At 40.8% G+C, this 20,645-nt stretch overlaps 1 protein-coding gene across 5 annotated transcripts in view; it reads left to right on the top strand.

Annotated features, from left to right (window-relative positions):
• Positions 1–20,645, top strand: part of tcp11l2 (t-complex 11, testis-specific-like 2) — a 40,744-nt gene extending 20,099 nt beyond the window's left edge. For 4 of the 5 annotated variants that reach the window (XM_080207300.1, XM_080207301.1, XM_080207299.1 and 1 more), the window contains 4 exons: positions 55–245; positions 8,860–9,041; positions 15,128–15,300; positions 18,384–20,645. In XM_080207300.1, coding sequence (XP_080063426.1) covers positions 55–245; positions 8,860–9,041; positions 15,128–15,300; positions 18,384–18,619 — 782 coding nt within the window. In that variant the 3' untranslated portion in view covers positions 18,620–20,645. Of the gene's footprint in view, positions 1–54; positions 246–8,859; positions 9,042–15,127; positions 15,301–18,383 lie in introns of those variants that run through there. The other variant, XM_080207303.1, reaches the window with a different exon arrangement.

Below are 20,645 nucleotides of genomic sequence, written 5' to 3' on the forward strand. Positions count from 1 at the left end.
CTATTTTTGGACAAAACTTTACTCTTCTAAAAACATGAATGTTTCTGTTTATAGATGCTCTTGATTATACAACTCAGTGGCTAAAGGAGTCTATTGCTGAAGTTTCAGCCTCCGTGCCCTCCTCAGACACATCACCCTCTGATGCTGACAGGAGTTCCAGTCTTTCCCTAAGCCCATCTTCTGTGCTAAACAATGGTTATTTAAAATTCTTGCAGTGGGACTACGACAATAAGCCAGTGCCTGAGGTAAATGCTAGATTTTTGTACTAGGGATCCTGAAATTCCTGTAAATATGGCGATTCTTCTCCCTACTTCCAGGAAACAATTAGGTTCCTTCAACCAAAGTGGAACTCTGGAGTTCTCCAGGAATTTTCCAACTGAGGTTACTTTTTAGGGTCTTAATGATTTAAAGTGGGTTAGAGGGGGATGGGAATAAGTTCATTCCGACAGCTACTAACTGGTTCTTCTGGAGAGTTATTTCAACAAATGGAGTACCCAAGTAGTTTTGGGAACAAAAAACTGAGCAGCTGAAGAGGCTGCTCTTCTGATAGCAGAAGTGCAATGGTATTTTGAATGGGATAGAATCTGAGGGTCTGTCATTACTCTTGGATTGAAAACAAAATAAGTTAATGTGGAAAGAATCAATTGTCATCAGAAAGTATCATTTCTGATCTGTGGTGTTGCAGAAACTGGACTTTCTCCTTTCTGTCTTTTGTGTTAGCACAACTCTGCCTATAGTCATCTTCCATCCATTACAATATGGGGACAAATTGTCAAATCTTGACCTGATGGAATGCATCCTAAATAGAAACATTTTACTGACTCACTCTGATGAACACTCTGCAGGGAGAAATATCTCATTCTGTGCCAGTGTATTTTGAAAATGTTGGACCCTCAGCCAGTTAATTCATTTGCACAGGTTGTAATCAAATTGAGAAGTAGAATGGAATTCTTTCCTTCCACACACAGCAGATAACAGTATGGATTAGAAATTTGTCTCTGACATATTATATCAGCCACCCATTGTACACAGCACTTGATATTCAGTTCCATTGCGACCTGTAAATTAAATATTGGGGCTGGATACAATGAACAACTGATTCGATATGTCCTGTTTTGTGCCATTGTCTGAGATGAATTTCTAGCCCTATAAGTGTGTTGAATCTTAGACTTCTAAGGAAGAGAATAAAGATTTAGTTATTCCACCTGTTGAGATTTGAAGATTCTTCAGAACGTTTGCATAATTGAAGTAATGCTGACTCTATTTACAAAGGTACGACTCGTGCCAAGATGGTGAATTACAAGTAATTTGCCTTTTATATAGAAAACATAAAATAGCCAAGCATTTCTTGACATTTCATTGCAGGAGACAAGAAAAGGAATGACAAGGGACTCTTTGTTCTTCAGAGGCTGTTTGCATTTTCCTTTGTATTACTTTGTGATGTCTTTGTGTTTACAATGGTAACTAACCATGATTGTCATCAAATCTGAAATGTCTCAGACTATCATTAAAAATTCACCAAATTTATTTGATAGTTTGGTGGTGTATATAATTATTAGGCCTCACCCAAATTCACACTAACTTCTGCTGCACTCAATTTAATTGTTCTATTCTACCACAACAAAGTCCCTATCTCCTTTGGTCCAATCATGTGACAAACCAGTCAAATTGTGTGTCAGGTTACTCCCAGTGTCTGTAGGAACTTAATGAGTTGTATATGCATTTGTGTTAAGCAAAGTGCAGCACTGGCAATTGTAAAAGGAAAAAAAAATTTAAGCACAGACGGCCAGGACAGCTAAAACAGCAAAATACTAGAGCAGCACTTTGGAAAAAGGTAACCTGGGGGAGTCAACCTTCCACCTGCTGAATGGTACCCAGATTCCCTAGAGTCAGAGGTTTACAACATGGAAACAGGCCCTTTGGTCCAACTTGTTCATGCCACCCTTATTTTTTTTTAAACCCCTACATTAAATCCCAATTGCCTGCATTTGGCTCGTATCCCTCTATACCCATCATACCCATGTAACTATCTAAATGCTTTTTAAAAGACAACATGGAACCTGCCTCTACTACTACCCCTGGCAGCTTGTTCCAGACACTCACCACCCTCCGTGTGGAAAAAATTGCCCCTCTGGACACTTTTGTGTCTCTCCCCTCTCACCTCTCACCTTAAACCTATGCCCTCTAACTTTAGACTCCCCTACCTTTGGGAAAAGATAGACTATCTCCCAGTCTATACCCCTCATTATTTTACAGCCCTCTATAAGATCACCCCTCAGCCTCTTACTGTCCCAGTCTATTCAGCCTGTCTTTATAACTCAATCCATCAAATCCCAGTAGCGTCTTAGTAAATATTTTCTGCACTCTTTCTAGTTTAATAATATCCTTTCTATAATAGGGTGACCAGAATTGCACATAGTATTTCAAGTGTGGCCTTATCAATGTCTTGTACAACTTCAACAAAACATTCCAATTCCTGTATTCAGTGTTCTGACCGATGAAACCAAGCATGCCGAATGCCTTCTTCACCACCCTGTCCACCTGTGACTCCACTTTCAAGGAGCTATGAACATATACCCCCGTACTCTTTGTTCTGTAACTCTCCCCAGTGCGCTACCATTGACTGAGTAAGTCCTGCCCTGGTTCAATCTACCAAAATGCATCACCTTGCACCTAAATTAAACTCCATCTGCCATTCGTCAGCCAACTGGCCCATTTGATCAAGATCCTGCTGCAATTGGAGATAATCTTCTTCACTGTTCACCATGCCACCAATCTTGGTGTTACCTGCAAACTTACTAACCATGCCCCCTATATTCTCATTCAAATCATTAATATAAATAACAAATAGCATTGGGCCCAGCACTGATCCACGAGGCACACTGCTAGTCACAGGCTTCCAGTTTGAAAAAAACATCATCTCTCTACGACCACCTTCTGGCTTCTGTCAAGAAGCCAATTTTGTATCCATTTAGATACCTCACCATGGATCCCGTGAGAGGATCAGTGCAGGATCATCAAATAGTATCTCTACATTATAGAAGGAGGCCATTTGGCCCAACGAGTCTGCACTGACCACGTTCCCACCGAGGCCCTATCCTCGTAGTCCCACGTATTTATCCTGCTAATCCGCCTGACGCCCAGGTTAATTTAGCATGGTCAATCCACCTAACCCGCACATCTTTGCACTGTGTAAGGAAACCAGAGCACCCAGAGAAAATCCATGCAGATACGGGGAGAATGTGCAAACTCCACACAGACAGTAATCTGAGGCCAGATTTGAACCTGGGTCCCTGGCGCTGTGACGCAGCAGTGTTAGCCACTGTGCCATCATGCCGTCCAGTAACAGGACTTGGTGTCTGTAGAGTAGATACAAAGATATTCCGTGTAAACCAAGGGCTCCATAGAATAGAACAGAACAGAACAGTACAGCACAGGAACAGGCCCTTCATCTCACGAGATAATGCCAAACATGATGCCAAAGTAAACTAATCTCTTCTGCCTGCCTTTGGTCCATATCCCTCTATTGCTTGCATATTCATGTGCTTATCTAAAAGCCTGTTAAACACCCTTATCATATCTGCCTCCACCACCATCCCTGGAAATGCGTTCCAGACATCTACCGCTTCTGTGTTTTTTGAAAAAAAAACTTGCCCTCACATCTCCTTTTGAACTTCCCCCTCTCACCTTAAGTGCATGCACCCTAGTATTAGACATTTCAACTTTGAGAAAATGATTCCGACTACTAACCCTATCTATGCCTCTCATAATTTTATAGATTTCTATCAGGTCTCCCCTCAGCCTCCGTTGTTCCAGAGAAAACAACCCTGGTTTGTCCAGCCTCTCCTTCAAGCTCATACCATCTAATCAGGCAGCATCTTGGTAGACCTCTTCTGCATCCTCCACAAAGCCTTCACATCCTGCCTGTAATATGACGACCAAGTTGGTCTAACCAAAGTTTTATAGATGCAATTTTTTTTAAAAAAATCATCTTTTCAAAGAATCAAAAAGACTAAACCAATGATGGCATTATGTTTGTGGATGTGTACATAATATTTAGAAAAAGTATTTTCCTCTGTGTTCATTGTGGAAAAGGAATGTGTTTCAAGCTTACTATCTTTCCCAATATGAATTTATTGCTTCACAGTCATTCGCAATGATGCTGATGTGAACTGCTTCCAGCTCCCTGGCAATAGCACGTTGTAGTCATTGGGAGGTACTGTTGTGAATATCTAGTTCATAATCTGTGGGTTTTAGAATATAACTTTTAGGAATTAAAGTTTTAACTGTAGATAAATCTGATTGACTGACAAGCAATGAACAACTCCAAAGTAAATGCAATTCAAACAAATTTTGGGGTTATTCACAGTTAAAAACTAACCTGTGTTTATCTTGCATTTCTCACCAAACAAGCTTGTATGTTTTTTGGATCACGTTGGTATCCTGTGTAGGTAAGCAAAGGTGTGTGCAGGGTTAATTAAGCAGGCAGAAGGTTACTAGAGACAAGTTATCTGTGAGGGTTGAGAGATAAAAGATTAAAAATGTTGGGTTGATGCGTTAGTAATGAGAAGTCATGATGAGTTTGAATAAATGGATCTAAAATTTACATTGTGAGATAAGTTGGAAACTTAAGGCAGAATCGTCTCTGAAATTGGCAATGTTTTTGAGTGGGAAAGCAGCATTTAGCCTGCAGAAAGCAGCATTTAGCCTGCCAAAAGCATTGGAAGCTTTTTCCATCATATTTGGAAGCACTTGGTGAAAAGAATTTGCAGGTGTGGGTTCCGTGCCATATCGTTGCAGGCAGCCGCTGATTAACCTGTCCTGCTCTTACCTCTGTTTCAATTATCCGGATGCTATATTTAAAGGCTGTCCCTGTACGCAGTTAGCATACTTTTGGAGATAATACATTTAGTTGCCTCTTCCAAATCAGTAATATATAATATGAATAGTTGGGGTTCTACCATTGATCCCTGTGGAACCCCACTAGAACTGACTGCCATCCAGTGCTACAACAGGATGAATGTTCTTCTCCATTCAGCCAGGATAAGTCTCCCTTATGACTTACAACACTCAGACTCTGAGACCCATCACAGCTCTACAGGGATCAATGCCAGCTCGAGGGACAACACAATTCTCCCCGAATATCTTCATCTCCCCTACAGATCATGTCCTGTTCACCTTCCTGGTCCCACTCACCATTTGCACATGCCTGGCTTCCTTTATTGTCTATAAAGTAAATAAAATTTTATTTATTAGTCACAAGTAAGACTTGCATTAAAGCTGCAATGAAGTTATTGTGAAATTCCCCCAGTCGCCACACTCTGGTGCCTGTTCAATTCAATGCACCTAACCAGCGTGTCTTACAAACTGTGGGAAGAAACCAGAGCACCCAGAGAAAACCCACTCAATCATGGGAAGAATGTGCAAGCTCACACAGACAGTGACCCAAGCCAGGAATCTAATCCAGATTCCTGGTGCTGTGAGGCAGGAATTTCACACCACTGTGCCATTGGGCTACCCCCTATTCTGGCATGTGTTTTGCTTGCACCTCTCCATCTGTCTTCATGCAGGACAAGCTGGCTCAGAAATGGGAGAGATCCCAGACTGGTGGAGGGATCTTTCCCTCTTATTGTGATATGGCATAGTACCCATACCCTCAGTCTGACCGTCTTCATACTGAGGTGATTGTGCCAACAGGCCAGTGCACCAAGGCCACTGCTGTTGGGGCAATGACTGCCATGCAGATTTTGATCCAAAACTTCTGTGCTGCACTCCATGGCAGAGGCACTTGCTGGTTTCCATGCTGGAGGGATTGAGCTCACTCCAGCTGCCTCTCCCTCTCAAACAGACAACCAAGGGCTCTCAGGCATCCATAGGTCATCACATGCAACAGGATGCAGCAGTCAGCAGGTTTCCTCCACCTCCACTGTGGATATTTGGGATGCATCAAAATATAACAGCCAGGTAAGGTATGTTCAGAAGTTGTAGTTGTACCGTGTCAGCACAGGTATTAATCACCTCTGTATATTGTTCACGATTGTAAGTAAACTTCTATTTTCATCCTTTTTATGGCTCCTTGTAATGATGAGCTGTGTTGCTGTCGGTCTGAAGTGAAAACTTGATTCCTGCACAAGATAAAAGCAAAGTTCTCAGTCCAAGACTTCATCCTGTGCTTTGTTCAACTTTTCCAGCATTCAGATGGTGCTCCTTCACAGTGACTGAGATACAGGCATAACTGATGTATTCAATGGGAATTATAATGTCTGCGAGAATGTACTGGGCTGGCAACGTAGTCCAGCTGTGCTCTCTGCATCTTTAGGATGGAGCTAGCACAGCATCCCATCAGCCACCGGTGACAGTGATCCTTAAGGGTTTAGCCCATGAAGAGTGCTGCGAGATTAGGAAAGAATAAATTTTCTCCATTGCTTCACCACGTTATGACCCTGGCCATTGAGAGCAAACGAGCTGCCGTCAGCAGGTCAGATATTTACAGAACCTCTGAAGATCTATGCACTGCCCCCAACAGCAAATTGTACCATCCTCCTAGAATGGAGGGACTATGGACATTCACCGGGTCACCATGACAGGAACCTTATCACAGGGGGTATATGTGCTGCCATCAGTCAGACTTGAGTGCAATTCTCACAGGTACAATGTGAAATTAATGGGGTGACTCCACTGGATACCCTCATCCCTTGTGTTGCCCCCATGAATCTAGTGGCAATCAGTGTATCCTGAGATTGTCTGCCTCATTTGGACATCACCATGGCCAACGTTATTGCCCTTGAGGACTTCCTCTGCTTTCCCTTTGATATCCTCCTCGTTGGAGGAGACTTGCTGCACCTCCACCTCCTCCTTGGGCTGTTCTAACCCCCCCTCTACTCCTCTGACTACATGGAACCTTTAGCCCCTGCTGACTGTTGACCTCCATCCTTGCCCCATCGTAGTGAGGCCTGAGCCTCAGTCTTCTGTCTGTCCAGCCCTGTGGCACCACACCAGAAATTAGCTTCAAGTATGCTGCTGTTCAGATTTGCCTGTGACCCCATCCACCCTAAAGCTCATACTGCTGTGGGTGCCTTGTTTGACGTAGAGGTATACTGTCGGGGATGATCAAATCTTGTATTTATGGTACCAGGAAACACATCTAAGATCTGAGACCAACTCGCATGTGTATGCATGCTGGTGTGTATTACATGCTGCTGAGAAGCTGTGAGGAAATGTTGGCAAAATCATGATGCGTGGGGGTTCTGTAAGACTGTTTTAACAGTCCAACTTTAATCCTGTGTGCTTAAGTTTTTCTTTTACAGTAGACCACTTAGTTTGTAAAATTCTAGAATTGTTACTGAAGTTCCAAGCTTTTGAGGTCAGTAGATCTTCTCATTTTCACAATTTAAAAAAAAATGTGATTAGTGAGAAAACATCACTCTAGGGCCTGGTGTGCTCAGCAATAACATCATTGTGATCATAAGTGATAGAATTATGAAAACAAAAAACATCAACAGGTTTTCTATCTTGGCATAGTACAGCCAGGATGTCTACCCTTACTTCAATAAAGGTTTAAGTTTTGAATGTAGTTCCTAGATCAAAAGGAACTAAATCTGAATTTTAAACAAGAGAGTTTGTTACCCGGACCAACAATTCTTTGAGAGGAGTTTGTTCCACTGACAATATAAATTCGTTATATAGGTTATAGAATTGAAAAGTGTAGCATTTGTTTACTTTTCTGTTTGAGAGCATCAAAGAACATGCCACATCACAATGGAGTGGGTGAAAATTTTATTTGTTTAGTTTGTGTGCGCTTGCTAACAGAAACAGATTGTTCAGTTTGGGTTTTGTGAGGGAAGACAGCTGAAAGATTTGCTCCAGGCTTGTGACAGAAAGCAGCCAGTTTCAACAGTTAGTTTAGAAAGAGCTATACAGAAGCTGTGGACACAAACTGATAAAACGTTCTATGTCAGTCCGAAGCTAGGACTAAGAGCTAAAGAGTCCATAATCACAAAATATTTGAAGGAAACTGGGGGATCTCTCAGTGAAAAGGTAATGGAACGATGCTCATGTAATTGGTACCTCAAGAAATAACTGGAAAATTGAGAAGTAAAGTAAATTCCAGAGGGCTGTGGCATACCTTTTGAGTTGGTCCCAGGAAAAGTGATTGAACTGTCAAGTTTTCATAAACCAAGGGAATTCTTGGTGGGGGCAGGGGAGTAAAAGTCGAACTGAATTTTAGCACAAGTCTTTATATGCTACATTGTTAAGTTAGAGGTGCTCACTTTGTTTAATTTCTCTTTTAAACAAAAACATTATATATATCTTGTGACATTATTCAGTTAGTTAATCACTGGGTGTTCAAATTCTATCCCTAATTATTAATCGTCCCTTTATGGATTGTAATAAGATGAAGGAGAGTTTTTAAAACATTCCTGTATCTCATCTGAATGCACGGCAAGTTCAGTGTTGGCTATGTGGGAGTTGTGGGTATTGACCCTAATACTGAATGGCATGGTGTTTTAGACTATAGATTTGCCATTTGTATCAAGTCAGTGTATACCGAAAGGAGGGAAAATCACAAGCTTGCTCATTGCTACTTGACTGGTTCAAGCAGCAGTGGTATAGATTCAGAGGTTCTTGGGCTATAGTTAGCAAATGGCCTGGTAATATCAGGAAATGGGAACAAGAAAATAGGTTTGAAGTTATATGCTCACCAGAAGCATTCAGTTACGCTAAAATGTTGTTCGTGGAAGTACAGGATGAAAATACAATATTGGAAGAACATCTTTTGTAGGATCACTAAACCATGGAAACTAATTGCAACAGAACATTCAAGCTCATTGCATTCAAACTGCTTTGATTTTCTTTTAGACTCTGATGACTGACCGATCACGTCTCCAAGAACTACAACAAAAGCTGAACCTGCAAAGACTTGTGGCCTATATAATGCTGATCATCTACAACATGGTGGGAGCAACCATTTCAGGCCTACCTGAGTTTGCTGACAAATTAAAGCGAGTTATTGTGGTCTTACTTGAGGGCATGCATGACAAGTGAGTTTGATTTTATGTTTCCTTTCCTCATACTAGTGTAGTATTTGTTTTTGAAATCAATGAGCTACTAAAATTAAAGTTATGCTCCTTGATCAACAACTAATGGATCATGCCAGGCTAAAGGGTGCATGCCTTGATCGGTCATGGCCCATATCAGGGATGTGAACCTGCTTATGCATTATTGAATTAAAATTCTTAGATGGCTACCTACAGTATTTAGATGTAGTAGCACACTAGCTAGCACTGCTGTCTCATAGTGCCAGGGACCTGGGTTCAATACCAGCTTCAGGTGTGTGGAGTTTGAAAATTCTCCTCATGTCTGTTATGGGTTTCCTCGGTGCTCCAGTTTCCTCCCACACTCCAAAGATGTGAAGGTTAGGTGGATTGGCTATACTACATTGCCCCTTTATGTCCCAAGATGTATAGGTTATGGGGATTAGCAGGTTAAAAGCAAGAGGTTATGGAGATAGAGCATCTTACCCAGACCTGTCAGAGTAGGTACAGACTCGATGGGCCAAAGGTTCTGCACTGTTGGGTTTCTTGATTTTCAAAAAAAAATCCCAAATGCAAGACATCTGGGCTGGAGTGGGCAGGTTACTGTAAACTTGCGTTGCTGCCTATGAGAAAAGTATGATTCGTATGCAGTGCTTTCGATAAATAAACTATATATTATGACACTGGACTATTCCCTCAGTAAATATTACATTCCAAAGTGTTTTCCATTTCTTAGAATCGTTAAGCAAAGAAGGAAGCCATTTAACCCATCACATCTTCGAAGAGATGTTCCTGCTCCCTTCTTTTCCCATATTTGTATAAATTTCTCAAGTGGATATCTAATTCACTTTTTAATGTTTACATTGAATCTGCTTCACCACTTGAAATAAAATATTTTGGAGCATAAAAGTGTAACAATTTGATTACCAACGCTCTTTTGGCAGTTGACAATTTCCCCTATAAAAGCCCCTCAGCATTATTACTGCTTCTATTAAATCTCTTAACATTCTCTCCTTCAAGAATAATCTTGGCTCCTCTAGTCTCCCTCCATAAAACTAAAATCCCTTGTGCCTTTCTCAAATCTTTTCAGCTTCTTCAAGGCCCAGACATGGTTCCCAAAGTCAATGCACCCAGAACTGAACAGTACTCTGGCTGAGGGCTAGTCAGTGATTTATAAATGTAAACCATAACTTCCATAGTTTTAAATATTTAAGATCAAAGTTGCAAACTACTATGCATGGTGCATTTATTTATAAAAACCTTTTTTTGCAAATAAAGCATTATTCTAAATATATACATGTCTTTGGACATGTCAAAAACACCTGATAATTATTCAGAAGTGTTCTTGTAGCTCCATAGATTGAATGTATTGTATGATTGAGTAACAGAGAACACTGTGTTCCAGGTACATTATCTGATCTGTTAATTTAGCTAGCTAATCTTGGCTATGGTTGCATTGAATGCACCACAGTTGACCTCCTTGCCCAAAGTTTGAGGGGATAATAATTTGAGATTCCAGCTTCTGAAGGTTGACCATTCTCCTGTTGAAATTGCATGTGTGCGGATATTTGTGGTGTAAAAATGGGCTCGCATAATGACCCCTAAATCAATATTTATTGTACACTGTTGGATGAAAAGATGCCAGATGGTATCACTAATTAATCATTTAGTAATCACTAATTAATATGATTAAAAACTATGATTTTCTTTTTGAAACATGAACAACTTTAAAATACCAGCGTGAGCAAGCTATTAGATCATTAAATGTCTATAATTTGTTTGTTCAAATAGTCAGTCTGGTCACTGCTCCTGCATAGTAAACCATGATCTGCGTATAGGGTTTGTGATCCTGGTACTTCAATACTCTTTTTCTCAGTCTTCCAAAGACTGAATTGCCACAATGGAAGCGATTGTCAGAATTTGTCAAGGGGAGGCTCCCATGTCACAGAAAATGATGCATATTTTCCAGAATCTTAATCAATTGAGGTAGGTGTTCTGCTGTGGAGCTGGTTGGAAGAGAACCTTAGTTTTCAGGGTGTGTAGTGAAAGACCCATTTACTCAAATATTTTGGAGGAGGGTTAGCCATGACCTGAGGTTAATTTTCTGTGTGAGCGTGCACACAAACATCATCTGCATACTGAAGCTCTGTGTTCTCCGAATTTCCTGTGCTCCTTTGTGCTTTGGAAGCTTTGGTAGCAGGCACCTTAAAGCTCTGGAGAGGTACCATCAGTGGTGATTTCACAAGATCCTCCCAATCTGATGGCATGAAAGGCAGTCTAACAACTTTTCCAACCCAACTTGCCCAACATCAAGCTACTAATTACTCAAAACAGCTATGCTGGATGGTACAGGTCATTTATATATCTGACAACGGTCTACCCAAGCGATTTCTCCACTCAGAACTTGGTCGTAGTAGGAAGCTCCCAAGGGAACAGCAGAAATGCTTTAGGGATTACATCAAAGGATTTCTGAAGAGGTTAAACATACCCATCACTCGTGGAAGACCTGTGCTTGTGACCAACCAAAATGGAGAAGGCTTATTTGGGAAGGCACTGAAAACATCGAGGCACTTTGTCGTAAACATACGGTGGCAAAATTGAGGCTTCAGAGGGATCACAAACCAAGCAACATGTGTTCCATGCATGTCATTCTGCAGATTTGGTTCTGAGATGGGTGATGTGTCTAAGGAGCAATCGAACCAGGTTGTAAGTACCAGAGTATCATCCTTGATCCGAGGGACTTCCTGATCAAGCAATGACTCTGGTTGTATCAGTAGTCCTGCACTTTTAGATAGATAAAATCCACTTTAGCCTTCTTTAGGGTGCTGAAAACGCTGCTTAAATTCTTAATATTATTTACATGCTTTTTCTTTGTATAATTTATCACTCTCTAATTTTTACAAAACATGAAAGTAACCTCTGACTGTAGATATGAAGAATGTGTCAGCCATGGCTCAGTAGTTTGCACACTTGCCTCAAACAATTGTGGATTCAAGTCCCACTCCGAGACTTGGACAGGAAAATCCTGTGCTATGCTTCAGATCGTATGTTAAACTGAGGCTCTACACCTGCCATCTCCGGTTCACATGGCAGTATTTCGAATAAGAACAGGGGAGTTAAATCCAGTGTCCTGACCAACAACACTAACAACAAATTACCTGAACGTTGTCGTTTTTGCTGTTTGTGAGATCGTACTGAGCGCAAATTGCTGAAGTTCCTACAACAGTGATTACCTTTCTACAAGAACTTAATTGGCTATAAAACAATACATGGCAATGCCCTGGAATTGAGAAAGACACTACATAAAAATCTTTCTAAAAAATTCTTTTTCCCGAATAATTGCCGTTTTTTTTAATAATTTGCATTCAGTTTACAACCTTTTAAACATACGAATGCAAATAATTTAAACCTGATTTGCAAGAATGACAGTCCAGGGAACAAATCATGGATCTGTAGGATACTACTGCATAGAGGGAGACCATTCAGCCTGAGATGCATGTGGCAACTCGTTGGTAGAGCTATAAGAACATAAGAAATAGGAGCAGGAGTAGGCCATCTAGCCCCTCGAGCCTGCCCCACCATTCAATAAGATCATGGCTGATCTGAAGTGGATCAGTTCCACTTTCCTGCTTTCTCCCCATAACCCTTAATTCCCCTGTCTATCAAAAACCTATCTACCCGTGACTTAAATACATTTAGCGAGGTAGCCTCCACCACTTCAACGGGCAGAGAATTCCAGAGATTCACCACCCTTTGAGTGAAGAAGTTCCTCCTCAGCTCTGATCTAAACTGCGACCCCCTTATCTTGAGGCTGTGTCCTCTGGTCCTGCTATCCTTTCTAAGCGGGAAGAATCTCTCTACCCTATCCATCCCCTTCATTATCTCATACGTCTCTATAAGATCCCCCCTCATCCTTCTAAACTCCAACGAGTACAGACCCAGTCTATTTAGTCTCTCTTCATAGTCCAACCCCCTCATCTCTGGTATCAGCCTAGTGAACCTCCTCTGCACTCCCTCCAAGGCCAAAATATCCTTCCGCAAGTGCGGCGACCAAAACTGCACACAGTACTCCAGCTGCAACCTCACTGGTACCCTGTACAGTTACAGCAAGACATCCCTACTTTTATATTCTATCCCCCTCGCTATAAAGGCCAACATTCCATTCGCCTTCTTGATCACCTGCAGACTGGGTTTTTGCAACTCGTGCACAAGGACCCCCAGGTCCCTCTGCACCGTAGCATGCTGCAGCTTTTCACCCTTTAAATAATAATCTGTCCTACTACTATTTCTGCCAAAGTGGATAACCTCACACTTGCTAACATTGTACTCCATCTGCCAGGTCCTCACCCACTCACTTAGCCTATCCAGATCCCTCTGCAGACTTTCCACACCCTCCACTCAATTTGCTTTACCACTCATCTTTGTGTCATCAGCAAATTTCACCACCCTACACTCAGCCCCCTCCTCCAGATCATCTATATAAATGGTAAATAATTGAGGCCCCAGCACCAATCCCTGCGGCACTCCATGAGTCACCAACCGCCAACCAGAATAGCACCCATTGATACCAACTCTCTGCTTCCTATTAGCTAATCCTCTATCCATGCTAACACCTTACCCCCAACTCCGTGCACCCTAACCTTCTGTAGCAACCTTTTATGAGGCGCCTTATCAAACATCTTTTGGATATCTAAAAACACCACACCCACCGGTTCCCCCCTGTCTGCCGCTGTCCAATTATACTCTACTCCTGCTCTTTCTTCATAGCTTTCTAAACTATTTCCCAAGTATTTATCCAGTTCTCTTTGAATTTTACAATTGCATCTACTTCCACCACCTTTTCAAATAATGCATTCCGGATAACAGCTTGAAAATTGGAGAAATGTGATGAATTTGATTTTTCTGTCATCATTCTGGATAGTACACTGCTTGCAGGTCACAGCTGACTATACTTTTGAGTTGACTGTGGGGAAGTGTACAGCAGTGTTGAGGGAATGGCTTCATCCCCATTAGCTGCCTGTTCATGTCCTCCTTGTTGCAGAATGAGTGTGATCAATATCTCAGTATAAGAGTGTGCAGGTTTAATTTCCCTTGAGCTGTTGTGTCTCGATCTGTTATCTTCCAACAAACAACCATCACTCTGCTGGGAAATAATCCCATTTGAGTTTTTCTTAATTGGTACTTAACATTATGAAATATTGAAAAATTGGCATCTATCCCTATCCTGCTTTAAATATTTAGTATGACTGAAGTAAACTGAAATGAAACAATTAAATCTTATAACAGGTCTGGTTTTGTAATAAAATGCCCTCACGATTAAATGCAGTGTATTATTTCCTGTACAACTTTATGGATGAAGAGATGGTGAATTTGGTAACTGAGGATACATGTATACTACCGTTGTGGAGTTGAAATCTGGACTCCACTGGTGAGAGAATCCCTAAGGGAGAGCACTTGGGTATGACAGCACTAGTATTTAACATAGTATATGATGCTGAAACGAATTTAAAGGATTTCCTTGTGCTTGCTATGGATTTCATTTCTTTTTTCAAATCCACTTCTTAACCATTATCATCTTAAATGCTGCAAGGCACTGAATTTCTGCACATAAGGATATCTTCTGGGCAGGAGTATCAGTTTAAACAAGATGATTTCATCAGTTACAATCAACCAAGGACGACAAATTAAAACTCCTGTATCTGTTATATTCTCTACAAATCCTGACAAGTGTCGCACTACTTGTGTTGCCCTCTTCCCCACATTTATAATGGGAATTGCTTATGTAAACCTGAGACAGTCGTTGCACCTTCCTGGACAAGTTGCTTAGTAGCACTCTTGTCTCCATTTAAAGAAACTATGCTTTAACCAGCTTTTTCAATCAGCCTTCCAGATTGCTTAAGTTTTGCTATTATTTTAAAAATCGAAGTATATAAAAATAACGACTAAATATTGGCTTGCTCTGCTCCAGTTACTTTCTGCCCCTTTTATAAGTCTTTGATTGAAGACTACATTTTGGGCTGGCTCACTGTATGGAACACTAATGTACCAAATACTAACCTGTCTATTCTTTCTTTTTATTGGTTACACTGAAGAAATTTCAACATTGAAGAAACACTTAAGACCATAAGTGTAAAGGTTTGTTCTGAAATAAACCAATCCTTAACTGAAAGGGGTTACCCTGTGCTTAATAACGAAAATCAGACCAATCTCACAGGACAGATCTGCAGCATTGCGGAAGAGAGCAACCCTGTCCGTACCCTGATCAGTAAGTACTAAAAATTAGCTGTGCTTGTGTGTTTAAATTTTTTGCTCCATTACCTGGCATAAGTATGAAGATTTTTCTGGAAAATGTTATTCTCCAAGTTAATAGTGTCCAAGAGTTTAGTTGAAAGTTGACGTGATAATCAAAGCAAACACGTTTTTGCAATCAGGAAGGATGCATTTCAAACAAACTTTTGACATTAAAACAATTTCATACTTAACCCATTGTTGTTTCGGGACTGTTAGATGACAGTAAATCATAATTTAGCAAGGTGCAATAGGTTCAACTGATCAAAATAATCAGGAAATAGTTTAGCACCATTTTTCTGATATTCTTGGTGGTTGCTTGGGGTAAGCTGGGATAAGGTCGAGGGACATGGAGTTGGGGGTAGGGTGTTAGCGTGGATAGAGGATTGGTTGTCAAATAGGAGGCAGAGAGTGGGGGTCAACGGGTGCTATTTGGATTGGCGGATGGTGACTAGTGGAGTGCCCCAGGGGTCGGTGCTGGGGCCTCAGCTTTTTACCATTTATATAGATGATCTGGAGGAGGGAACCAAGTGTAGGGTGTCGAAATTTGCTGATGACACCAAGATTGGGGGAACGGCAAATTGTGCGGAGGGTGTGGAGAGTCTGCAGAGGGTCTAGATAGGCTGGGCGAATGGGCCAGGAAATGGCAAATGGAATTTAATGTTGGCAAGTGTGAGGTGGTCCACTTTGGTAGGAAGAATGGTAGGAAGTACTATTACTTGTGTGGCGAAAAACTGCAGCAGGCGACGGTGCAGAGGGACCTCGGGGTCCTTGTGCATGAGTCGCAAAAACCCAGCTTGCAGGTGCAGCATGTGGTCAGGAAGGCAAATGGGATGCTGGCCTTCATAGCGAGGGGGATTGAATATAAAAGTAGGGAGGTCTTGCTGCAGCTGTATAGGGCATTGGTGAGGCCGCAGCTGGAGTACTGTGTGCAGTTTTGGGCGCCGCACCTGCGCAAAGATATTTTGGCCTTGGAGGGAGTGCAGAGGAGGTTTACTAGGCTGATACCGGAGTTGAGGGGGTTGAGCTATGAGGAGAGGCTGAATAAACTAGGCTTGTACTCGTTGGAGTTTAGAAGAATGAGGGGAGATCTCATTGAGACGTATAAGATGATGAATGGGATGGATAGGATAGAGGTGGAGAGACTCTTCCCGCTCAAAAAAGACAGTAGGACTAGGGGGCACAGCCTCAAGATAAAGGGGGGACGGTTTAGAACGGAGTTGAGGAGGAACTTCTTCACTCAAAGGGTGGTGAATCTCTGGAATTCTCTGCCCGTTGAAGTGGTGGAGGCTGCCTCGCTAAATATTTTTAAGACGCGGGTTGATGGGTTTTTGATAAGAGAGGGGATTAACGGTTATGGGGAGAGGGCGGGAAAGTGGAACTGAGCCACGACAGATCAGCCATGATCTTATTGAACGGCGGGGCAGGCTCGAAGGGCTAGATGGCCTACTCCTGCTCCTATTTCTTATGTTCTTATGTTCTTATGTGTGACGGTGGACATAGTGCAAAGTTTGACGCTCAGCTAAGAATTTACAAAAAATATAATTCATTCACTTCTATGACTCCAGCCCCATAGACCTGTGCAAAATAGATGTTTGAATTTCATGCTATGTCTAGATCTCCTGGCAGGATGGGTACCATCCACAATAGCCAAACTTTTGCAATGCAAAAAAGGGGGATTAGCTGCAGTAATTTCATGAATACAAAAATTACTGTCCAATCAGTGTTTACACTATTAGAAATTCTGAGGAGTGGGGAAACAAATTAGGGCTGGAGGATTTAATTCATGTTTAGGGAAAATAACTATAGCAGCAAGTAGGTGCCCATCAAAAAGTGAAAAGGAATGGAGAATGATAACAATTTGAGCCCCTACAGTTTTGACTTTGGCTATAGAGGGGAAAGAAAACAATTGGTCAATATTATCACTCATTAGAGAGTCAAACTTTTGTGCTAGGTGGCCAGGTTCAACCCATATCAACTGCATTCTAGTGGATTTGTGCTGGCTGAATTGCTGGGGACCCTTTTAGATCTCTTTGAAGGATGAGACTGTAAATTTTTTTTCACTCTCCACCTGTTCTGTTTCTGCCATTGGGATTGGCTTAGAGGTTTTAAAAAAAAGGGCGGCATGGACAAGTTGGGCCGAAGGGCCTGTTTCCATGCTGTAAACCTCTATGACTATGTCCACTAGACTCTAACTTTCCTCCAAGATGCCTGCCTCTCCATGACTTAAGGGCCTTCCTTCATGCTCGCCCTTGATCTCCAGGGTTCTTACCCTCCACCTTTACCTCCCAGGAACCATTTTGATGTTCCCAACATCCTTGCCCTTGGTTGGACCCAGCACTTCCAATCTTATCACCCAGCTTATTCAAAGGCAAATGTGTGCTCTGTACTCTGATTCCTACGCTCCTAAGGACTGCCACACTTCTCTATACTGGACCATGCCAACTTGGTACTCACCCTTGTCAAGGACAGAAGATCACTGATCATTTTCCAGCACAATATCCATGCATGGTACATTATGTCAATGCCCACTGACCTTAGTAACTTTTTCCCAGGCCCCCTTGGTTTGGTGGGATGGCCTCCTCTTGCCATCCCACAGCATATGTATATCCCATGAAAACTGGAGCCTGGGTGCCCAACTGCATTACCCTCCTGCCTCTTCCCAGGTGCTGCTAGAGAGCTCCCTGTACATCGTCTGAAATTTTCTGCAGTCTAACATAGCCACTTTTAAACCTCCTGCTGGGTCCCCATTGGATCCAGACCTGTATCCGGTGCGTTTCACACTGACCAGCCCTTAGTTAGCCAGTCAGCGTGATATTGTGTTTTTCGATCAGTCTTGGAAGGAAGTAGAAAATGCCACTTCTGTTCACACCTGTGTGTGCCCGACACGTAAAGTTCAGGTTGTTGTAAACTTGCATATTTTTCATAATAACTATTGGGCTTGATTTTAATCTGTAACTAGTCAGTGAATGCAAATTGTGGCTCAGACATGACTTTAAATGTGGTATAACTTCCTGTACTCCCTTGATATTCAAAATGAATATTTGGATTAATTTTCAGATAACCGGATTGAACAATACATAAGAAGTTTGCTCAGTGTTCCAAATCTGCAAAAGACAGTTTCAGTTGTTCCAGGAGGTCTTGCACCCATTCAGGCTGAACTAGAGGAGATTGGATCCCAGTATGTTTGTATAATTAAATACAACATTCAGGTGTATGGGCCATTTTACTCTGGTATTTTGCGAAAACTGCTGTTCAACAATCTAACATCAGCAGGTACATCACATTCTACTTGAGTGAAGAAGGTTAATAAAAGGGAGCACACATAATCTGGCTTGTCGTGTTTTTTTGTAGTTTTGTTTTGTATTGCATCTTTGGATGTTGACTGTATATCATAGTCTGCTCATCACTTATTTGCAATTATCAAACTGCATTTATATAAATGTTTACTGTGTTGCAAAGCCAGCCAGTTATATCATATGAACTTATTTAATGACATTTGAAGCTAAATTTGTACATTGTATTTTTACTAAATAATTGCGGCCTCACTAGAATTTTTAAAAATTAGCTGTAAGTTTTAATTTGTGCCCTGATTTTAAAGACAAACATTAAAAGGATTACAAAATTGTTTTAGTATTTTTCTATTAAGTGAGAATCAATACAATTGTCTTTTTTTCAAAAAAAAGTACATTAATACTTTTATACATGATGCCAACTTCAAGAAATAGTTCAAAATAAACAGTTTGGTTTAATGACTAAAGCAAAAATCCATTATACATTGGGGAAAGAACTTAAAATATCTGCACCAACTCATTGTGCAAGTTGAATTTATTCATTGGTCCTCAACATTTTGCTGTTCACTTTTCTGTATTTGGGGTTTAATGGTGCTTAAGGAGCAGTCCGTGGACATTATGATCAGTTGAAACTTGAAGGTAGCTTCGAAGTAATTTTGTTTTTCAAATGTAGTACTGATTGTTTGTTGTATTCTTTAAATGTATTTACTTGTGTGTTTAATTTGGGCTTGTTGCATAAACGTTTATTCTGTAAATGCAATTTATGGTTCCATTTGCTTGGAACAGGACCTGTAATGCCAATTTACAATATATAGTTAGTGCACACCCTTGCTGTAGATGTATTTCCCTCATTGCAGGAGATGGAGCTGTACATTTTTTTTTATTTGCTTTGCATGATGCAGAAGCTTAGTGTTGCACAACTGTATTTGTTAATCTTGTCATTTGTTGACTGCAAAACTGGTGCTAAGTTTATTATTAATCGACGTGAGCAGTCTGTTAAGTCAAACTCTTGTATTTTTTGCATTTTAGAGTAGTAGGTTTGGACCCAATAACCTACAAATTTTAAGTATGCAAGTACTTTTTGTTTGGAACTAAACTTGAGTAACATTGGCTGTTGTTCATCCATGGCTTTTCTTCATTAACTTTCCTGACCAATGTAAATATGTGTTCATCACCCCCTGTTATTACCACTCCCCATACCTCCAATGAATACCTGTAGTTTATTTATATGTAGTCTTTATGTTTTCAGTTGTGGGCAGGAGAGTCCTATATACTGTATTCAAAGTTTTTTAAAAGCTGCAACTCCATTTAATATCCACCTATATTCACAGGATAAAATAGATTTTCATCTTCATCACCTGGAAATGCCATCAAACTGGTGCTCATGCAGTGAAGAAAATTACACTGCATGGTTATACTGCAGCAGCTTAATTCAGATAAAAGAAATTTTAAATGAAAGATGGAATCAGTTATGGGCATTCAATTATACCCACACTTTTTTTTCTCCTCTATCCCATGTGCAAATATTAACCTAAGTATATCCCATTATTTCTTGGACTGGATAGAATTAAATTTAGTCCTCAACTTGATAATATGTTGACCTTTTATTTTTGTGAAAAATAAATAATAGAAATGGCTGCAGTTATGCTTTTGTTTATCAGATCCCAAATTCAACTCAAAAGAGGCCAATTCCCCCCTCCCCAACAGATTATACATTATTGGTATTCATTCAAGGCTGAGGTAGTAACAGAACGAATTTAAGATGGGTACCTGGAAATGAAATGTAAGACTTGTTCAATGCCAATCTGAAGGACATCAGTAGAGGAAAGAGAGAGCTTAAGTCTCAGTAAAATTGAGAACACCAAAAATATAAGAAGAATTTCCAAAAATGGATGGGAAATGATGGTGCTGTTGTACTATTTGCTATAACATCTCAATGCTTTACTTTATTAGTAGGATTGATAACTGTATAAAAACGAGATTATATCCAAGTATGAAGTTTTATATTTAATAAAAATTTTTAAATGAA

This window comes from Carcharhinus amblyrhynchos, chromosome 19 (assembly GCF_965287045.1).
Source record: "Carcharhinus amblyrhynchos chromosome 19, sCarAmb.v2.hapA, whole genome shotgun sequence".
Taxonomy (NCBI): domain Eukaryota; kingdom Metazoa; phylum Chordata; class Chondrichthyes; order Carcharhiniformes; family Carcharhinidae; genus Carcharhinus; species Carcharhinus amblyrhynchos.